Below are 18005 nucleotides of genomic sequence, written 5' to 3' on the forward strand. Positions count from 1 at the left end.
GCGAGTTATTTCAGTTTATAAGATTCCATTTGGCGCTTCCATTAGTTGAAAATACAAGTATTTTTCGAGCTCGCACATACGTAGACGATGTGTATGTGTATGTAATTTATATGAATTAATATATTTTGATAAAATTATTATAATTTTATCAATAAATATATTATATCTCTAAATTTACATATGTATGTCTATTTTTGAAAAAAAAAAAGCTCTATTGTAACATCTTATTAAAGTTGGTGATATTTCCCCGATCCATAAAATTATTTTAAGAGTAAATATAAAAAAATTACTCTGTGATTTTTTATAATTTTTAAGCAAAATTATGAATTTAAATTTGTGCTCACCTAAACGCCATTAAAAGTTTGTTATAAATTATAATTTGATCTCTGAAATGTAAGAATATCAATAAATTAATTTTTGTATTTTTAAAATATATCTTCTTAATTTTTAAAATTTTAATAAATATATATAGTAGTCTCACCGTTTAATTTTTTATCTAATTTTAATATGAAATAATTTAGTATTCGATATTTTTTTATTAACAAAATATTCCTTAAATTTAATTTATTATTTTATTTATAATAAAATAATATTATAAATTTATAATATAAATTTTATTATAAAATGGTCAATGTATTTTATAATATTCATTATTTTAATTATAATATTATCATTTTAATTTATCAATATTCTAGGCATGTTATATATTTAAATTACAACGATTTAATTGGAAAATTTATTATTATATTATTTTATAATTAACAAAAAAAATAAAAATAATAATTTGAACAGTTTCACGTTCATATATCTTTATGTAGAAACTAATTTATAGACTTATTAAAATGTCAATGACTAAATATATAAATTTTAAAATATAAAAAATTAAAAATTAATCTATAAGTTTTATTAAATTTTAAGAGCTAAATTGTAATAAGCTATAACAGCATCGAAGTAATTTTCTCTTTTTATTAATAAATTAATTTTAAGACCCTATCTAACAAATGCGTGAAATTATAGGATAATTTTTTTCTTAATTATAATTTGATAAAAGATAAACCATTATGAACCCTATAATTTGGGGAAAAAAATCTAGAAGCACATGAAATTTACAATTTTTTAAATACTAGCCTCAAGTTATCATATGCTTTTTTTCCATTTAGAACCATTAGTTTTAAGTCCTAAAAATTAAGTGTTATATAAATTTAATATCTTCTTAAAAACCCACTCAATAATTTATTTCGTTAATTATAGATGGAATTTTTTTTTCCGGTCGAAAAAGCAATTGATATGATTTACACATAATTCATCAGCTCATTTAAGCATAATTAAAAAAGAAAAATGCAAAAATCTTACTAGAAATATTTTATTAAATTTATTTTAAATAAATAAATAGATTTTTATATAAATACTCTTTTATTTTTAAATACAGCTGCAGTAATGTTTATTTAAAAAAATAAATGCAGTAATGAGATATGGTTTATATTATGAATATTTTTTTTTAATTTAATAATATTAACATCGCTTTTTAATATTTGAGACATTTTAAATTTAAATTTAAATCAAGAAAATGCATAGATAACGTTCATACTTTTTCTCTTTTATTATTTTTTTCTTTAGCAAAAACCAACGAGAATGACACTAAACGGACAAGGCCGAAGCCACGAGTACATAAGAGCTGAATTTATCAGCAAGATGGTGGTGGAGAAAATCCTCCATCCAGATGAGCTCATTATGCCCGCTATTACGAGCTTCTTTAGCTAGCAAATGAGCCAACATATTGACAGTTCTAGGAATAAACATAGAGGGACCAAGATCAAGTTGAAAAGCTAATTGCAGCACATCAATAACACAACTGGCGTGATAAGGGGACACTCTAGGACCATGCTGGGGAGCAGTAATCGTTGTCTTGGCATCGCTCACAATCTCTAACCTGGAAAAACCCGCTTCTGCAGCAATTTGAGTGCCAGATTCGATAGCCTTAGAAGCGAGAGGTGGATTGACGCATCTGTCGTCACATTTCCATGGTGGTCACGACCGGGCACACTAGCGTCAGTATTCAACTTAAAATTTGATGCCAAATGGAAAGACCAACCTTGATGTCGTTGAACTGTCTACGGGGAAGGAGGGAAATCAGTGCCACCATTTGCATATTGCTATTCATTCCACAGCTGCATTCCCCTGGTGATAACCATGTGTACATCAAAGAAACATCATTAAAACCATCTCATTGAGAGCAGACCAAATTGCCAGGCTTTCATGATAAACAACTCGATAAACTCCCCTGGTTGGCAATAGTCATATCTTTGGCGGAATATTAAACTTCCATAAATTTTTCCAAGGCCAATGGTGCGCATAAGAATGAGGAATTATTAGGTGCACCCGGTGCACATATACCTTCTCTTACAATCATATGGGATCCATTCTTATATAATAGAGATGACTCATTTTCTGTGAAAGAGAAAATACTATTTTTTAGTACACTAGGGTGCACCTAATAATTAGCCCATAAGAAGATGCAGAAGCTTCTTGTCCTTGAATCTGTTTGTCGCGAAGCCAATGGTGTTCTGATCTCTGCACGTAAATTCAGAGGTAGATGGCGCGTAGATGTAATTAAGATACCCTCTAGCATCCTTTATTATTTTGAGTAGAATTAAAATATTATTTTTTTTATTTATATTGTTTATAGTACAAATTAGGCAAGCCGCAACACCGTACAATCAAATGTCAAATTATTTACGCTTATTATATATTTTAGTGATTTAAATTTTTTTATATATAATTGCTTTGTTATTTTTTTATTTGATATAATATTATTATAATATATTAATTTTTTATAATTAATTAAATTTAATCTCTATTATCGTGAAACTAAATTAATATGATTTTATTTTACTTTTTATATTAAAGTTGATTTTTATTTTTTTTATTTTTTTATATAAAATTGGATTATATTTTTTGTAAAAATATCCTCTTTGTTTCTATTATTTATGTAATTTATGATTTCTTTAGTTTTATCATTTATATATATTTATATAATTTAAACTTATACCACTATCTTATAGTGGTATTGGTAATGCAAATATTATGCTTTTTTATATAATATATCAAATATAATTACTTCTAAGAATATCTATCCTTAAACTTATAATTAAAAAAAATTAAGATAGTAAATTTAGAATTTATAAATAAAAAAATCTATAAATTAAATCAATATAAAATTTATTTACACTTTATTAAATTTACAAAATTTATCAGCAAATAAAATTTTGTTTGATTTAAAATTAATTAGAATGTTAGGTTAGGATGTATTTTTTTTTCCTTCTCGGATGTGGACAATTATATAATTAAAATGAAAACTTAAATAAACCTACGTGGCATAACATCTTGAAAAGTTTTAGCTTCTTTTATATATGGATAAGGAAAATTTTTGTATAAAATATAAATATATGTGATTCATATATTTAATAGACGAGTTTCGTTATATATTTTGTATTATGAATCTATGGTGGATTAGATATAGCTAAGGGCGAGTACTATTCGATTTGAACAGAATAAACCGAATCAAACCAAATTATCATAATTCAGTAATTTGACTTAGTTTTTAAAGTAATTTGGTTCGAACCAATTTTAAATTTTAAAAATTTTGATTATTTAGATTTGATTTGATTTAAAAAAAAAAAAATCGATTAAATCGAATAGAATTACTTAGTTACCTAGCTTACTACCACAGCAATCGATTGAGTCGTAGTCGGTTTTGATGATGCTCCCAGTAAACGCCGCCAGTGACCCGTAACAAATTCCGCGTAACTATGATGGCTAAATCAAGGATATGCATAAATTGACAAAGGCAAATAAAACTAGAGGTACATTGCAAGATCAACAAGCAGTATACTGTAACATTCCAAGCAGGTTATAATGGCAAAGCTGAAAGTTGAGTAACAGACATTATTTAAAAACAACCCACTCTAAATTTAATAACAATAATAAGTTCATTAATATTTAATAGATAAAAGGCTTCAACTCTAAATTTCCTGCTGCCACAACAATGAAACGAAGGGACCAATTAAGCCATGGCCAATTAATGTTACCCGCCGCACTATAAAACACCACAGAAAAAATGCCTGACCCCATGCATTTAACACAAGTGCTAAGGGGTAGCTGTGATGTAAACCAGTCTGCTTTCATACATGCTGCATAATTTCTCAAAACATCACGTCTTCCTTTTCTACTAGGTTCCCACTGCATTCTAGAATTATTCTATGGACCCTCTGCTTTGTACACAGATCGAGTTGGCTTCGCCCATGACACGATCATAGCATCCAGAGTTTTTTATTTTTTATTTATTTTTTATAAACAAATGCATAGCATCCAGAAATTGCCAGTGGAAAATAGGGTGACAATAGCAGTGCTATTAAATCAAATAGAATCAATCAGTTAAATCAGCGAATCGAACCTTTACTAATGCGATTTATAATTAACTCAAATTTAGAAAGTGATTTAGTTGAACCAGTGTGATTCAGCAATTTAAGTAGTCAATAGAACTAAAATATTTGTTTTCTAGTGTTAATGAAATGAATTAAACCCAAGACCTCATAAGATATTTTTAAAACTACAACCAATTAAACTAACTAAGATAATCACACACACACACACACACACACACACACATATATATATATATATTCTATAATAAAATAATAAATTTTAAAAAATAATATATTGATTTATTTTTTTAACATATAACTAATATTTTACACTAAAATATAATTACACATTTATAAAATTTTTTATTTATTTTAAATATATTACTAAAATTTCTATAACTTAACAAATGTTTAAATTTTTATTTTAAATTATTAAATCTAATTAATTAAATTTATTTATTTATATTAACATGTATTATATTTTATTGATTATATACATATAATTATTTTTAATGATTCATTATTGAACTGTTAATTCGCTGATTAAATTATTGAGCAAGCAACTCAATTCTTGTAATGCATCATACTAATCTCAAGGCCATGTTTAATAATAATGGGTAATAGTATTTAATTCCGATTTGACTCGTTTTCCATCAAATCAATTTTTCTTCCCGCATAAAAAAAATGAATCTCCAAAATCCAATCCAATAATAATATATTATTATTTTATTAAAAAATATTTTTAAATATTTAAATATTATAAATTTAATATATATATATATAATATTTTTAACCTATAATTATTATTTTAATAAATAAATTTATATTGTATAATAATAAATTAAAATTTTTGTAAAATAAAAAATCCATATGGTCATGCTCCCCACAGAAAAGTTCTCACCCTAACCTCGATCGAAAGGAGTAACACCAGTCCTCAACTCACGAGTTGCCATTAGAAAACTTAGAGAAGAAACGTATGCAACATGCAGAACTCAAATTTGAACTGATATTTGTCAAAATAAACATATACATCACCGGGATACAGAATTCCAGGGTTTAAGTATTTTAAGGAACTGATGAAATAGGCAGCATTAAGAACACCACAACCAGATGAAACAGCCAACTAAAAACAGCCTCACAAGGTATCGTAATCAACCAAGTTTGCAGTAGTAATTGTAACGCGGGTGCCAATCTCTCATTAGACTAATAAATTACTGCTTTTCTAGATTTAGATCTAGATGTACAGAGGGATGAAAAAATACAGAGAGTTGTCCCACCAGTGACTACAAAAACACCCAAAAGGAATAAGAAGCCCATCTTTTTGCCCCAGTAGGGGAGAAGAAACAAACAAAAACTTAGCTAGCATATTCTTAGATAAACGAACAGCATAATCACATGCATACACATGCACATTGATATCCAGTATCAATCGTGGCACCCTACCCCACCTAAGCAACAACCATCTTGCCCACTTTTGCATCTTCAACCCCACAAAAGCATCAAGCTTGAAATCAAGAGGGCTACAATAACGGAGAACCAGCTACTGTTTGGAAGTCTGAACCCACCATCACTGATGTCTGTGTTTATTCCAGCTCCTGTTGGACTTACACCGTTGCCTATGCCTCCCAAGACTCCATTGGAAGGGGTTGTAGTGTATGGAGTAGTAGTGGTTGGTGTGGTATTGGTCGGGTTAGTGGTTGAGGGCGTGGCGGTTGAGGGTGTGGTGGTTGATGGGTTTGTGGTGACTGGAGTTGGAACAGTTGTGCTAGTCCCTGCAGCACTGAAGAAAGCAAAGCAAAGCAAAGAGTCAACAAATAATCCTTAGAATCCGAACATTCCATCCCTTAGCACACCATTCTATTTTAAAATTCAATGTTTTGAAATGTTAAAAACACAATCTTAATGACATCAATCAGATTTACTACGGAGTGAATTCACCACTACAAGAACATATGTAAGTTAACATGATCAAGCACCAACCCAACCACCCAACACTGCAAGTTCTAAGTTTTGTGTTATCCAACCAATTATATCAAGTCCATCCTCGTTATAGGGGAATAGCTTCATCTGATCACACTCAGGTTGCAACGTAAGGTGCTCCTTTTTACTGGTTGGTTAATCAACTTGAAAAGACTAAGAATTATTGTAGAGTAGGAGGCCAAGGTTTCAAATCCTGACAGCTATCTTTACTTGAAAATTGAAATTACTATTAGGTATAACAAGTGAATCTTTGTTCTGGCTTCAATTGACATTTTTTTTTTTTTTGAGAAAAGAGGAGATGGCAGAGAATGAAGAAAAAGATAAACATGTTTGAAGGTTGAGAAAACACGATATGATAGGTGAATCCTGAAGTATTTTAGGATTGTATTTGTATCATGGAAATGCTTTATTAAAGCTGGATCCAAACATGAGAAATTATTCCATAGGACGAAACAAGTTCCACCTTTCCCACAATCTGTGCAGTACTATGTAGATAAATGCAGCTCGTAATTCATATAAGAGTAACTATGATTTTATTTAGTCATTTTCAGTGGAAACACAAGCAAAAGCAACATCAATTGATGCATTGCCCTTGTATAGCTGAAGAGTTGCTTGCTACAGCCGCTTTTTGGTTTGCAGTTCTGCATTCCATTAACCTTTCAAAGATTTCCTTCTCTCATTGTTTAAATCAATGAGAAATAGACAAGAGAAAAGAAGTAATGAGCCATTTTATGCAGCTTGTTACTAGCACAGTATGAAAATATATTGTTGAAGACATAACTGAAGCATATAGAGCCCAAATCACTGTTAAACTGTGTCTGGTTGTCATGAAAAAGTGGCAACCCATAAGATGGCCCATGCTGCCAATTACCATAGTTCAAGCAACATAAAATTGTGTTTTACCTAACTAAAGATTATAACACCTAGAACAGAGACTTAAGAATAATGATCCAATAAACGCAGAAACAACTTTAGGATTGTGGGACCACAGCACAGTTCTCGAGACATCCAAAATTCAAAGGATGGCTCAAATCTCTAGATCATTCATCCCAACGCTTTTGAGGTAACCATGGGCAAAAATGCCCCACAACGAAAGCGGCAGCAAACACTTCTTCAAAGCAAAAAAGTCATGCTGCCATGCTCCTCCCGCCCTCCCTTACCACTGCTTTACCTTTTTGACAAAAGACACATCCTCGAGAAATGGCATTGTAATGCCTTTTCATTTACATTTTTTAAATAAATATTTTGAAAATTTCAAATTTCATGTAAAGATCAACAATCAGAAGAGATAAAGTGTGTTAAGAAAATCTTAATATCTCGAATAATTTTAGAGGGAGCTCAAAAGGTAGTCGCATAGCATGGCTTGTAAGACCCATCATTGTCTTTACATAAGATGCCATCCTTTATATTATCCATTCTAGTAAAATTTTAACTTTATTAAAAGGCAAGGGATCCTAATTATTGCAGCATCTTTTTACGACATTGAAACTCGTCACCAGCTAGCAAGTGGCCAAATGATCAAGAAAATCATCATGCAATTGCAACACGAGTCAAAATGACAAAAATAGCTCATTTTGAATCTAGCTAAAGGTGATAGGAGAGAGAAAAGAGAAGGGTGTCATGCATTTTACCATCTAAAAGCATCATCTGAAAGAAAACAGTTGATAGAGAACCAAAATTCTGGCACAAAGCATCCCTTTCTCCTATTGATAAAAGAAAAGAACCCACCCCGCCTAAATAAAAAAATTTGCCCTCTGTAAAGCCAAAGAGCTGGAGAGAGGAATCTACACAAGCCACTATGAACAGTTCTAGGTCTCCGCCAAATTTGGCAAGCCAGACTTTGTTTACACACTAATTTCATTGGTCTAACTACCTTGAAGTAGTTCAGCCAAACTTCAATCAGCACAAAAGCAGATACCATGAACTCAATGACTTCTTTATTTCTTTACACCTTTCACATCCAATATTTTAAAATCCATGCCCTAAAAATTCTTCTTCTACATCCAATATTCTAAATTTTTAAAATGTAAGTGAGAGCCCCAGGGGGGTAAAGGGACCAAGAATAAAATGCTACCATCAAGAAATTCACTTTTCCAACAATAGTATGTTCTTCCAAGTTCAAAAAAAAAATTTATAAACTAATTGGCTGGTTTCGGGAAAGCCGACTAATTAATAGCCAGTAGCCAAGCCTGACTTGTCTAGGCACCTAGCCCTAAACAAAGAAGGGGCACCTAACCCTAAACAAAGAAGGGGTGCCCCATTTACAAGAAAAAAAAAAGGTTAAGAGCACCCCTCAATCCCTTTGCTGAAAAGTGACAGATCTGAGCTGACAGACACCACATCATTTTAATCACTAAAATTTGAAACGCAAGGAAGTAAAAGGAAGTAATAGCGGCAAGATAATCAATATACCTGACGGTCGCCGGATAAGAACAGCCACTAGAACCTACAAAATGAATCACACAAAATGGAAGGGTAAGAAAAATGGGTGCTTTGTTTTCTTTTTGTTAAATACATCAAAGTACCGTTTGGCGTTGAGTTTTTAAAAAAACAAAATAAAATAAATTATTAAGTAATTTAAAAAATTTTATTTTATCATTTTATATTAAAACACATTAAATTTATTTTTAATCAATTTTTAATTCTTTTATGAAAATATATTTAGGCAAATCACTTTTTTCAAAAAACATTATTAAATAGTTTGCAAAGATAATAAATTTAATTTTTTATATTTTTATATATTTGAAAAAAAAAATCTAAACAGCACTGCAGATTTAACAGCCAAACAGACCCTTAGAAACCGAAAAGTAAAGGGATTTAAGCAATGTCTTACTAGGATCAGCTGCGGAAACGGCAGCAGTGCCAGCAAAATCACAAGTGCCTTGAGCTTGGCCCTTCTTCTGGAAATAGCTATTAACAGCATATGAGCAATGGGCTTTGACACTATTAGGTTGGTAACATGCACCATTTGAATGGATAGGACTACAATCAGCCCCAGCTCCACAAGCATAGTCCAAAGTCTTTTGAAGGACTGCATCTGACATATCCTTGCAAACACACCATGTGCAGCCTAACCAAGAACAAGAAATAATATTAGAACCAAAAAGAGAAGTTGGGAAACAAGGAAAATAAGAAGATGAGTTTTGAAAATAAAGAATGTGAGCTACAGAAAATAAAACGAAAAGAAATATGGTCAAGAATATTAAAGAAGAAAGTGGATTTTGAAAATAAAGAAACAAATTGCCATTTTTCAGTCCCTCTAAATAGCTCACAGAGGGTAAAAACAAATCCTGTAACAAAAAAAAAAAAAAGGAGAAAGAAAGAAACCTGAAACCAGTTAATCAATATATGAGAAAAAAAAATAATGCACATAATAAATTTGTAGGGGCAAAAATAACATTTTTTAGCCAGAAAAAAGGGCAAAAGTAGTTCTTTTCACTCTTGCGCTTGAACAGAAACTATTCAAAAAATAAATAAGAAAGATTAAAAAAAGTTCTTCTGAAGCTAATATCATGACTAGTAGCTTTACTTGGGAGAGGTAAGGAAAAATTAAAAAAAAAAAAAAGGAGCTTACTAGCATGGCCAGTCATGAACAACATCAGCATTGCAAGCAGAATAACGGCCATCACTGCTCAGACAAAGGGCAAAGGAGATTAGTGATATGGAGGTTTAGAGATAGATATCAATGCTTGCCAGAAGAAGGGCTTCTTGCAGAATCACGGGAGAGAGAGAGAGAGAGAGAGAGTATGGGAGAGTGTGTGAGATGCAATGAGCCAGGCAAATGAAATGGGGGTGGCCATCTAGACAAAAATTAGTGACGCAGAAGATTGTGGGGCGAAGGTGGCCCAGTTTGGTGTCGGTTTCTGGGTGCTTTTTTTTTTTTTGTTCCTTACTATGCCTTTTACTATTCAATTCTCTACCTTTCTCCATCTTTTCTCCTCTAAGGAAATAGTTTCATGGAAAGTCGGGCTTAACCTATCTTTTTGGGACTCCGCAGGCTGTACTATTTGGTTTAAACGGGATAAAGTTAAACCATTGTGGTAAGGCAAAATTCCGTAATAATTAAATATTAAATTCAATTATTTAAAATCAATTCTTTATTTAAGTGTTATTTTTTAAGAGAGTTTTAATTTATTAATATTAAAATATTTTCAGAGATTTTAAATATCGAATCTCAATTGTAATTAATTTTATTATAAAAGAGATTATTTAAAAAAATAATTTTTAATTTAATAAATTTAATAAAAAAAATAAAATAAGTAACTCAATCAAAATTTTTTAATTTTATATAAAGTATGGGCTACCATTTTCTACTCAAAATTCAGGGGCTCAACTTCACAGTTAGGGTCAGCTTTTTGTATTCATGCTAAACCTAATTATTGTTAGAAAATTTATTTATTTATATATATATATATATATATGTAAATATAAATTAAAAAAAATTATTATTTAATTTTTATATTTTAATAAAATTAATTACTTAAAAAATATTTTTTTAATATTTAATTTATCTATTAATTTTTTTATTAATCAATATAATTAAATTATTATTTCATTCTTTTATTTTAATAAAATTAATTAATTAATTGTTATATTTTAAATAATTTATTAATTAATTTTTATAATTAGATTTTATTAATTATTTAACCTCATAATTAATTTTACATTTTAATTAACTTAATTCTCGTTTTCTAATTTCTCTCTTAGTTCATCACCATGTTTCTTCTACCCATATTCTTTTTTTCCTCATTCTCTCTCAAAAGGTTAACTAATTTTCCTAAATTTGTAAGTAATCAAAGAATATTATTTTTTGATAAAAAAGCACAAAAATAATATCTAATGAATTGGATAAAAATATTTGAACAATTAAAAAAATATGTAAATTCAATTTAGTCTTCATATCGCACAAATTTCATTTTTATTTGAAAATATATTTTTTAAAATATTGTATTTATTAAAATACAAGTTCAACTAATTAATTTTATTAAAATAATTATATAATAGTATTTTTAAAAATATATAAATAATTAATTAATTCTCTTAAAATAGAGAAACTAAATAATAGTGTAGCTAGTATTGAATAATAGAAAATTTGATGAATTATCTAAATAATTTTATGAAAATAAAATAAAATAACTAAATAATATATTTTTTAAAATACATAAATAAAATAATATATTTTTTAAAATACATAAATAAAATAATTAATTTTATTAAAATACATAAATTGTATAATAGTTTTTCCTTTCCTTTCTAATTTTTTATAACACCCTTAATTTTTAAATTAATTATTTTATGGATAGATATTAATATTTTATTTTATTTTATTTAAATTTTTAGGAAATTATTTGAAATTTTTCGAATTTTTGAAATCGGGTTTGATTTTCTGAAAATATAAAATTTTGATAATTTTTAAAAATTTATTTAAAGACCACGTGACAAAATTAAAAATATATTTAGACTATACGAATTTTTCTGAGTTTTTTGAAATTTTTCAGAATTTTTGGACCTCGTTTTTTGTCCCAGGACAGAGAAAAAATTTAATTTCAAGTATCTTGAATCGAACTGACCTAATCGAATCTGACCGGATTGGACCGGCCCTTTTTCATTTTCTTCTTCCTTTTCTGCGCTCTCTCTCTCTCTCTCTCTCTCTCTCTCTCTCTCTCTCTCTCTCTCGTTTTCTCTCTCCTCTCTCCTCTTCTCGTCGCCCCAGCCTTCCCTAGTCGCCGGCGCACCTCCATACTACTTCCTCGCAGCCAGTCGATGCTCCAGGCGGCAGGAAAATTGCCCCAAAAACTCCCTCACACGCGCATGCCGTTTCGACTTCCTGGGCTTTCCATAGACATCCGACTACCAATCGGATCGGGTCTTGTCCCAAAACACATCTACACCTCGAGAGCTTTCCATAGATACCAATAACACAAAAATTTATCGAGCGGTTTGTTTAATTTTTGCTCAGAAAATTTTAGCACATTTTCACTTTCGGGCTAGATTTCTCGAAAACCGTAAACCCTACCAAAAATCCAAAAGTACCAGAGTGCTCCACTCGTCTAGAGCTTCGCGGCAATACTCATTTCAAAATTTTCCAAAACCGTTTTTCAGTGAGTCCCGCCAGATTTAGCAGTGTTTTTTCGAGCATTAAATGAGTTTAGAAAATTTCGTAAAAATTATATACTAACCCCCATGTTATGGGCTTTGCGTAGGTAAATTCAATTCGCGAAAATTCAACGGTTGCTTGGAGTTATAATTTCGGGCCGAACAGGCACACTACTGGGAAAGTTTTAGAACCGGGCTGAGAGTATAGGCTACCCCACCATTTTCAGACATTTCGGACGCATCTCCAGGGTCGAAATTAGCATAGGTAAACCCGAACCCTTATTTTTCTTAATTATCTAGTGCTTAATTTCGATTAAAAATCTATAAAATATTCGTGGTGGGTTAGAAAAATATAATTCTTTTTGCGTTAGCTCTATAATATTGCTAAAGACTGCAAGACAAAGTTTTAGAATTTTTGAAGCTCAAATTGGTAGTTTTTGCAATAGGGGTAATTGTAGGGATTAAATTGTAATTTTTTAAATTATAGTTATTGACTGTCTGGGTGAGCCCAGGAGGGGCTATGTAATGTGATTGTATTGTAGATGTATGACTTGTGGATATAAAAATGTATTTGAACCATTTTGTAAGTTGGGTAGGTCTAGGTATAGGTGAGACTCTGTTAGATTTTCGGCACGACTTATGGTGTATTTGGTCTTTTTCAAGCTTGTCTTGAGTCAAATATATTAAATAATTACAATGAAATTTGTCAGGTGAGCCGGGACAGACTTTCTACTCCACCCAGCCACTGCAGTGACCTCAGTTTAAGTCTGTAAGTAAAATATTAATTATAATTATAATTTCAATATTATTATATGTTCAAGCATGCCCATGCATCACTTATAAATATGTATCTATGTAGTTAAATGCTAGGCACGTCTTATATTGCATTATTAATTGATGAAGTGCATGAATGTTGTTTGTGGTAATTTGGAGCCGTGTGCGTGCGTTGTTGTGTGTATGGTGTGTGGTATTGGATATGGACATGACGAGTAGACACGGCTTGAGAGACACTCGCTGGGACCCGGTCATTTGTGGATAAGTCAGGGCAGGCACGGTTTGAGAGACACTCGCTGGCCCCCGCATTTGGTTTATTAAGCGAAAGTCCAGCTTGAAAGACACTCGCTGGCAGATGTTGAATTAAGAGAGCTGCATAGGAGATCAACTCCCATTTATGTACTGTTTGAACAGTATTGAATGTGTGAGTACTTCAAATTGCCTTTTTACTATCATAATGTGATTTGTATGAAAAAATTTGATGATGTTGCATTCAATTCCTGATGATGTTGCATTCAATTCCTTATGATGCATTAACTTTAGATAGCTATAGAAATTGTGGTTAAAATTAGTATTTTACTCCCTGAATCGAACGCTCATTCCTGTTCTTCTATTTTTCCAGGCTAGAGGAGGATTACTTATTGTGACTAACCTGCTCTTCTTCTTCACAAGTCAAATAGTAATATCTAATGTATTTTATATAATTAAGGTAAATTTTAGACTCCACATGTATTAGGAGTATTTTAATTAATTTTAGTCTATAATATAATATTGTATTGAATTTGTAAGAATATTAATTGCATGCATGACTTGATTGGATGAGGGAGCTGAGTTTTCATTAGATTTTATGAAATTATGAGTATATGAAGGGTGAGCTGAGCTCCGCAATTTATTATATATTGTATTTACAGGTTTGATGAGTTAAAAAATTCCCGTTGAATGATCCATTTTGTGATCGGACTCTGTTCTCTTAAATTCTTAAAATTTGACCTCGAAGACTTTAAACTGATGCAGGTCTTAATATCGGTCCAGTCAATAAATTGGGTCGTGACATTTTTTCTCTTCATTCTAGCTCTTCATTTGCCCAGCCTAAATCAGCTAATACTAACACTTCTTCACTTCAATCTTTCTTAGGATTGTAAACTGGGCACTATTTGGTGGGCTTATAGCTGGTGTAACCTTTTTTGTTTTATCAATGAATGATATAATTTGATAAAAAAAAAATTAGCACTAGTCATTTTTGTTGATCATTGTTCGCATTCTGTAGTCAAAATGTGGATGGTATAATTCTTTTTTGTCGAAATGGAGAGGTGTCCTTAATATCACTTTATTATTATTATTATTATTATTATTATAACACAGGCATTAATTACCATACAAATCAAGACAATGCAATATGCATTTCATGAAAAAATGATGCAATGAAATACATTTTTAAATAAAAACACAATCTCATTAAAAAAATAAAAGCACAATCGTTATAATTAAATGATAGTTTAATATCAAATTTAAGGATAAATAGCATCTATAAATTTTCAACTAATATACAGGACATGATATGATATGATGGCGAATCGCAGCAGTCAAAGAGAGGGAATCACCGCCTATGATTATGGCTGACAACAAACATCTACATATACGGCCTCTGTGTTGAGCCACATGTTGGCAGTGGAGCCCACGATTCATTTCATCTGAGCTATCATCACGATGTCTTTTTCATCATCTTTGTTTTCTTCTTTTTGATTTTAGCCATCTTCTCAAGAGTGAGCATCCGATTGACCAGATCGAGTGGGATTGAATTAAAATTTTAATTAATTAAATTATTAATTAATTTTAAAAATTTTAATAAAATTAAATTAAAATTAAAAAAAAACTAAAATTAGTTAAACTGAAAAAATAAATATTTTATTTTATTAATTATTTAATAAAATATTAATAAAATATATATATTTATATTTTTTTATTTATAATAAATATAATTTAATATTAATAAAATAACCATTATAAGCAAATATTATTATAAAATTATAAAAATAATAATTATAAATAATATAATACTAATAAAATTATAATTAATATATTAAATAATTAATTTAATTAATTTAATTATCAAATTAAAAATAATTAAATTAATAATAAAAAATTAAAAATTTATTATTATCAATAAAATTTAAATAAAATTATTTTTATTTTTATTTAAATAATTAAATTTTATCGATCCGATTCCATTATAATTAAATAATTTACGTCCCTAGTTATCACCATTCAAGCCACTGCATGATTCACACTCCCAATAATTGTAAGTAATAAAAGTGTCTGGTTGATTTATGAAGAAGATGCCAAGTATTATTGGTGTACGTGCTCATGGATAATAAAATTGGTCAGATTCAGATACCAAACAGACGTAGCTAGCTTCTACTACGATATCCGACTATTCAAATAATAAAAAATAACTACACTATAAATTAAAATGATCCTCTCCATTTCATTCGTATGCAAAATCCAATCATTTTTAATTTAAAGTTTGTTAGAAATGATAAAATCAAATCCCTGCATCTAATGTTAAGAAGTATGTTATTTTAATTTACTATATATAAAATGGAAATTTTCAGATAGGCGACATCAACACTTTTGTCAGGGATATTGGTGTCCCATTTTCCCAAGATCAGCTCATTCTTTTCCTTTTGATTGGTGGGAAAGTTACAAGGAAAGTAGTAATTTCATATTGTAGTTATTCAAATGTGGATTTTGCGGCACCAGTATCATGGAGAGTCACTGCCATTTGGTAGCAGGGACGTCACTTGGCGTATAAGAATGCCACTACAGTATCATTTCTAAGGGCGAAGCAAGCGTTGGCTGATTTCACGATGCTGATTAAAGACTTGACGATGAACTTATCGACGAAGGGTTGGCCAGTTGTGTTATTCAGTGGGTTGTATGGTGGAAGTAGGAAAGCTATTGATAATTCGTTTGGTTTAATCGAAGGCTTTAACCATTGATTGGTGAATGCTAATGTAATGATAGACTCTGAATTGAATAACAACAGTGCTACTGGCGTGGATGAGGCTGAAATATCCTCACACAGCGATCGGTGCACTTGCTTCATCTTGTGCCAAGTCTTCAATTTGAAGATATTATGCCACTGAAAACTTTTCCAACGATTCCAAGGTTAGGTTTGCTCTTTATCCGCTCTTTCTTATTTGAATTCTCAAGATTGAAATTACTTTTTCAAATAAAAATATTATTTTAAATATTATTAAAAAAATATTTTATAAAAAAATATTTTATTATTTTAATATTTTTATAATTAAAATTTATTAAATTTAATTTTTAATTAATTTTTAATATTTTTTAATTAATATATTTTAAAAAAATATTTTTTTTAATAATAATTTTAATAATAATATTAAATAGGTCATTAATCAATTGTTAAATCTATTTTAATTTGTTATGTTTGTCCAGTTGTAACGTGAAAGCACAAGTTGCTTTAACACTGTAGAAGAGTTATGGGATGCTTTAGCATCTGAGGGTTTGAAAGCAAATGGAGTTTGTGCAATAAACCAAAACTTTTTGTTAGTGTCGGTAAGGGATGAAAAAATTCCTCTGCTCAACGCACGTCTAATGTAATTATTGGGTAGCAGTCCATGTCACTGCCACTTGAACACGTATGCACTCATATAATACACACACTCTAACAAAAGGATCGTAAATTATCATAATTCATTTTTAACAAGTTAAAAACGTAAAATATGACATTTCTAAAGATGCAGTGTCACTGAGACATTTTTTATAAAGTTTAAAGGTGAATTATGTGTCCGGTCATGATTATCTATGAATAAACGTATTTCAATAGATTTTTTTAATAAAATTAGTTTTAAAAATATTTTCATTTGCAACACATAATCTCTTAAATAAATAAAAAAAATTATAGAACTTGAATTAAAGGCAAGCTAAGTTGCCTTGAGATCATTTAAGCTAAAGTTGTCCTAACTTTTACAAAATATTTTATATTTTAATTTTGATTTACATCACACGTTTTTTTCTCGAATAGACTAAATAGTGAATGATGAATTCTTTCATCAGAAATATAATAAATACATGAATAATAATTTTAAAATAAGTTGATAGAGAGTTTCAGACTTTTCTTCTGAATGAATTAAAAATTTTAAAAAACGTAAATGGATAAATTAAAATTTGAAAAATTTTTATTAGAAATAATAATAAATTATTCACGCATAACATTATTTTATCTACAAAATTTAAATTTCCTAATTTTTAGGATTATGAAATGTACTAAATTGCCCGTCGGCCATGGCCATAGGCGGTTAACTTGCAAGATCAACAAAGCCCAACCCAAACAGGAGGATCCAAACAGGAAAACCATTAGTCCAACCCTTTATAAACCAGGGGTCAGACCTTTCCGTTGCTCTTCGCTTCCAAATTCTTTCGCTATAAAGTCCAGACCTGCAAAATTTGCAGAGGCGGTAGTTCGCAGTGGCGCCTGCTTCACTGTTTCCTCTCGTCTCGTCTTCTTTACGATATATTCTAGGGTTTCAGTATTAATCACGGGCGGAAAAATGCTAATGCAATTACCTCGGTTGACAAACTCTCTCAGAGATCCATTCGACGTCGATCAAGCCTATCTCCAGCGCAAGATCATCCTTCAGAAACATCTCAAGCATAGCAAGTAATAATACTTAGAGAAAGAAAAACCTTCTGTCCTTTATTATC

At 30.0% G+C, this 18005-nt stretch overlaps 2 protein-coding genes across 4 annotated transcripts in view; one reads left to right on the top strand and one right to left on the bottom strand.

Annotated features, from left to right (window-relative positions):
- Positions 1 to 5594: 5594 nt before the first annotated feature.
- On the bottom strand, positions 5595 to 10197 carry LOC110636256 (PLASMODESMATA CALLOSE-BINDING PROTEIN 3). Its single transcript, XM_021785902.2, has 4 exons — positions 9979 to 10197; positions 9238 to 9474; positions 8817 to 8850; positions 5595 to 6204 (listed from the first exon to the last, which is right to left on the bottom strand). The coding sequence occupies exons 1-4, from the start codon at positions 10028 to 10030 to the stop codon at positions 5907 to 5909; spliced, it is 621 nt and encodes a 206-aa protein (XP_021641594.1). The 5' UTR covers positions 10031 to 10197; the 3' UTR covers positions 5595 to 5906.
- Positions 10198 to 17712: 7515 nt separating this feature from the next.
- Positions 17713 to 18005, top strand: part of LOC110636254 (DExH-box ATP-dependent RNA helicase DExH14) — a 43499-nt gene continuing 43206 nt past the window's right edge. Inside the window, exon 1 of one of the 3 annotated variants that reach the window (XM_058132403.1) lies at positions 17713 to 17961. In XM_058132403.1, the coding sequence (XP_057988386.1) occupies positions 17852 to 17961 (110 nt within the window). In that variant the 5' untranslated portion in view covers positions 17713 to 17851. The remainder of the gene's footprint in view (positions 17962 to 18005) is intronic. The other 2 variants (XM_058132401.1, XM_058132400.1) reach the window with 2 other exon arrangements.

This window comes from Hevea brasiliensis, chromosome 13 (assembly GCF_030052815.1).
Source record: "Hevea brasiliensis isolate MT/VB/25A 57/8 chromosome 13, ASM3005281v1, whole genome shotgun sequence".
Classification (NCBI taxonomy): Eukaryota; Viridiplantae; Streptophyta; class Magnoliopsida; order Malpighiales; family Euphorbiaceae; genus Hevea; species Hevea brasiliensis.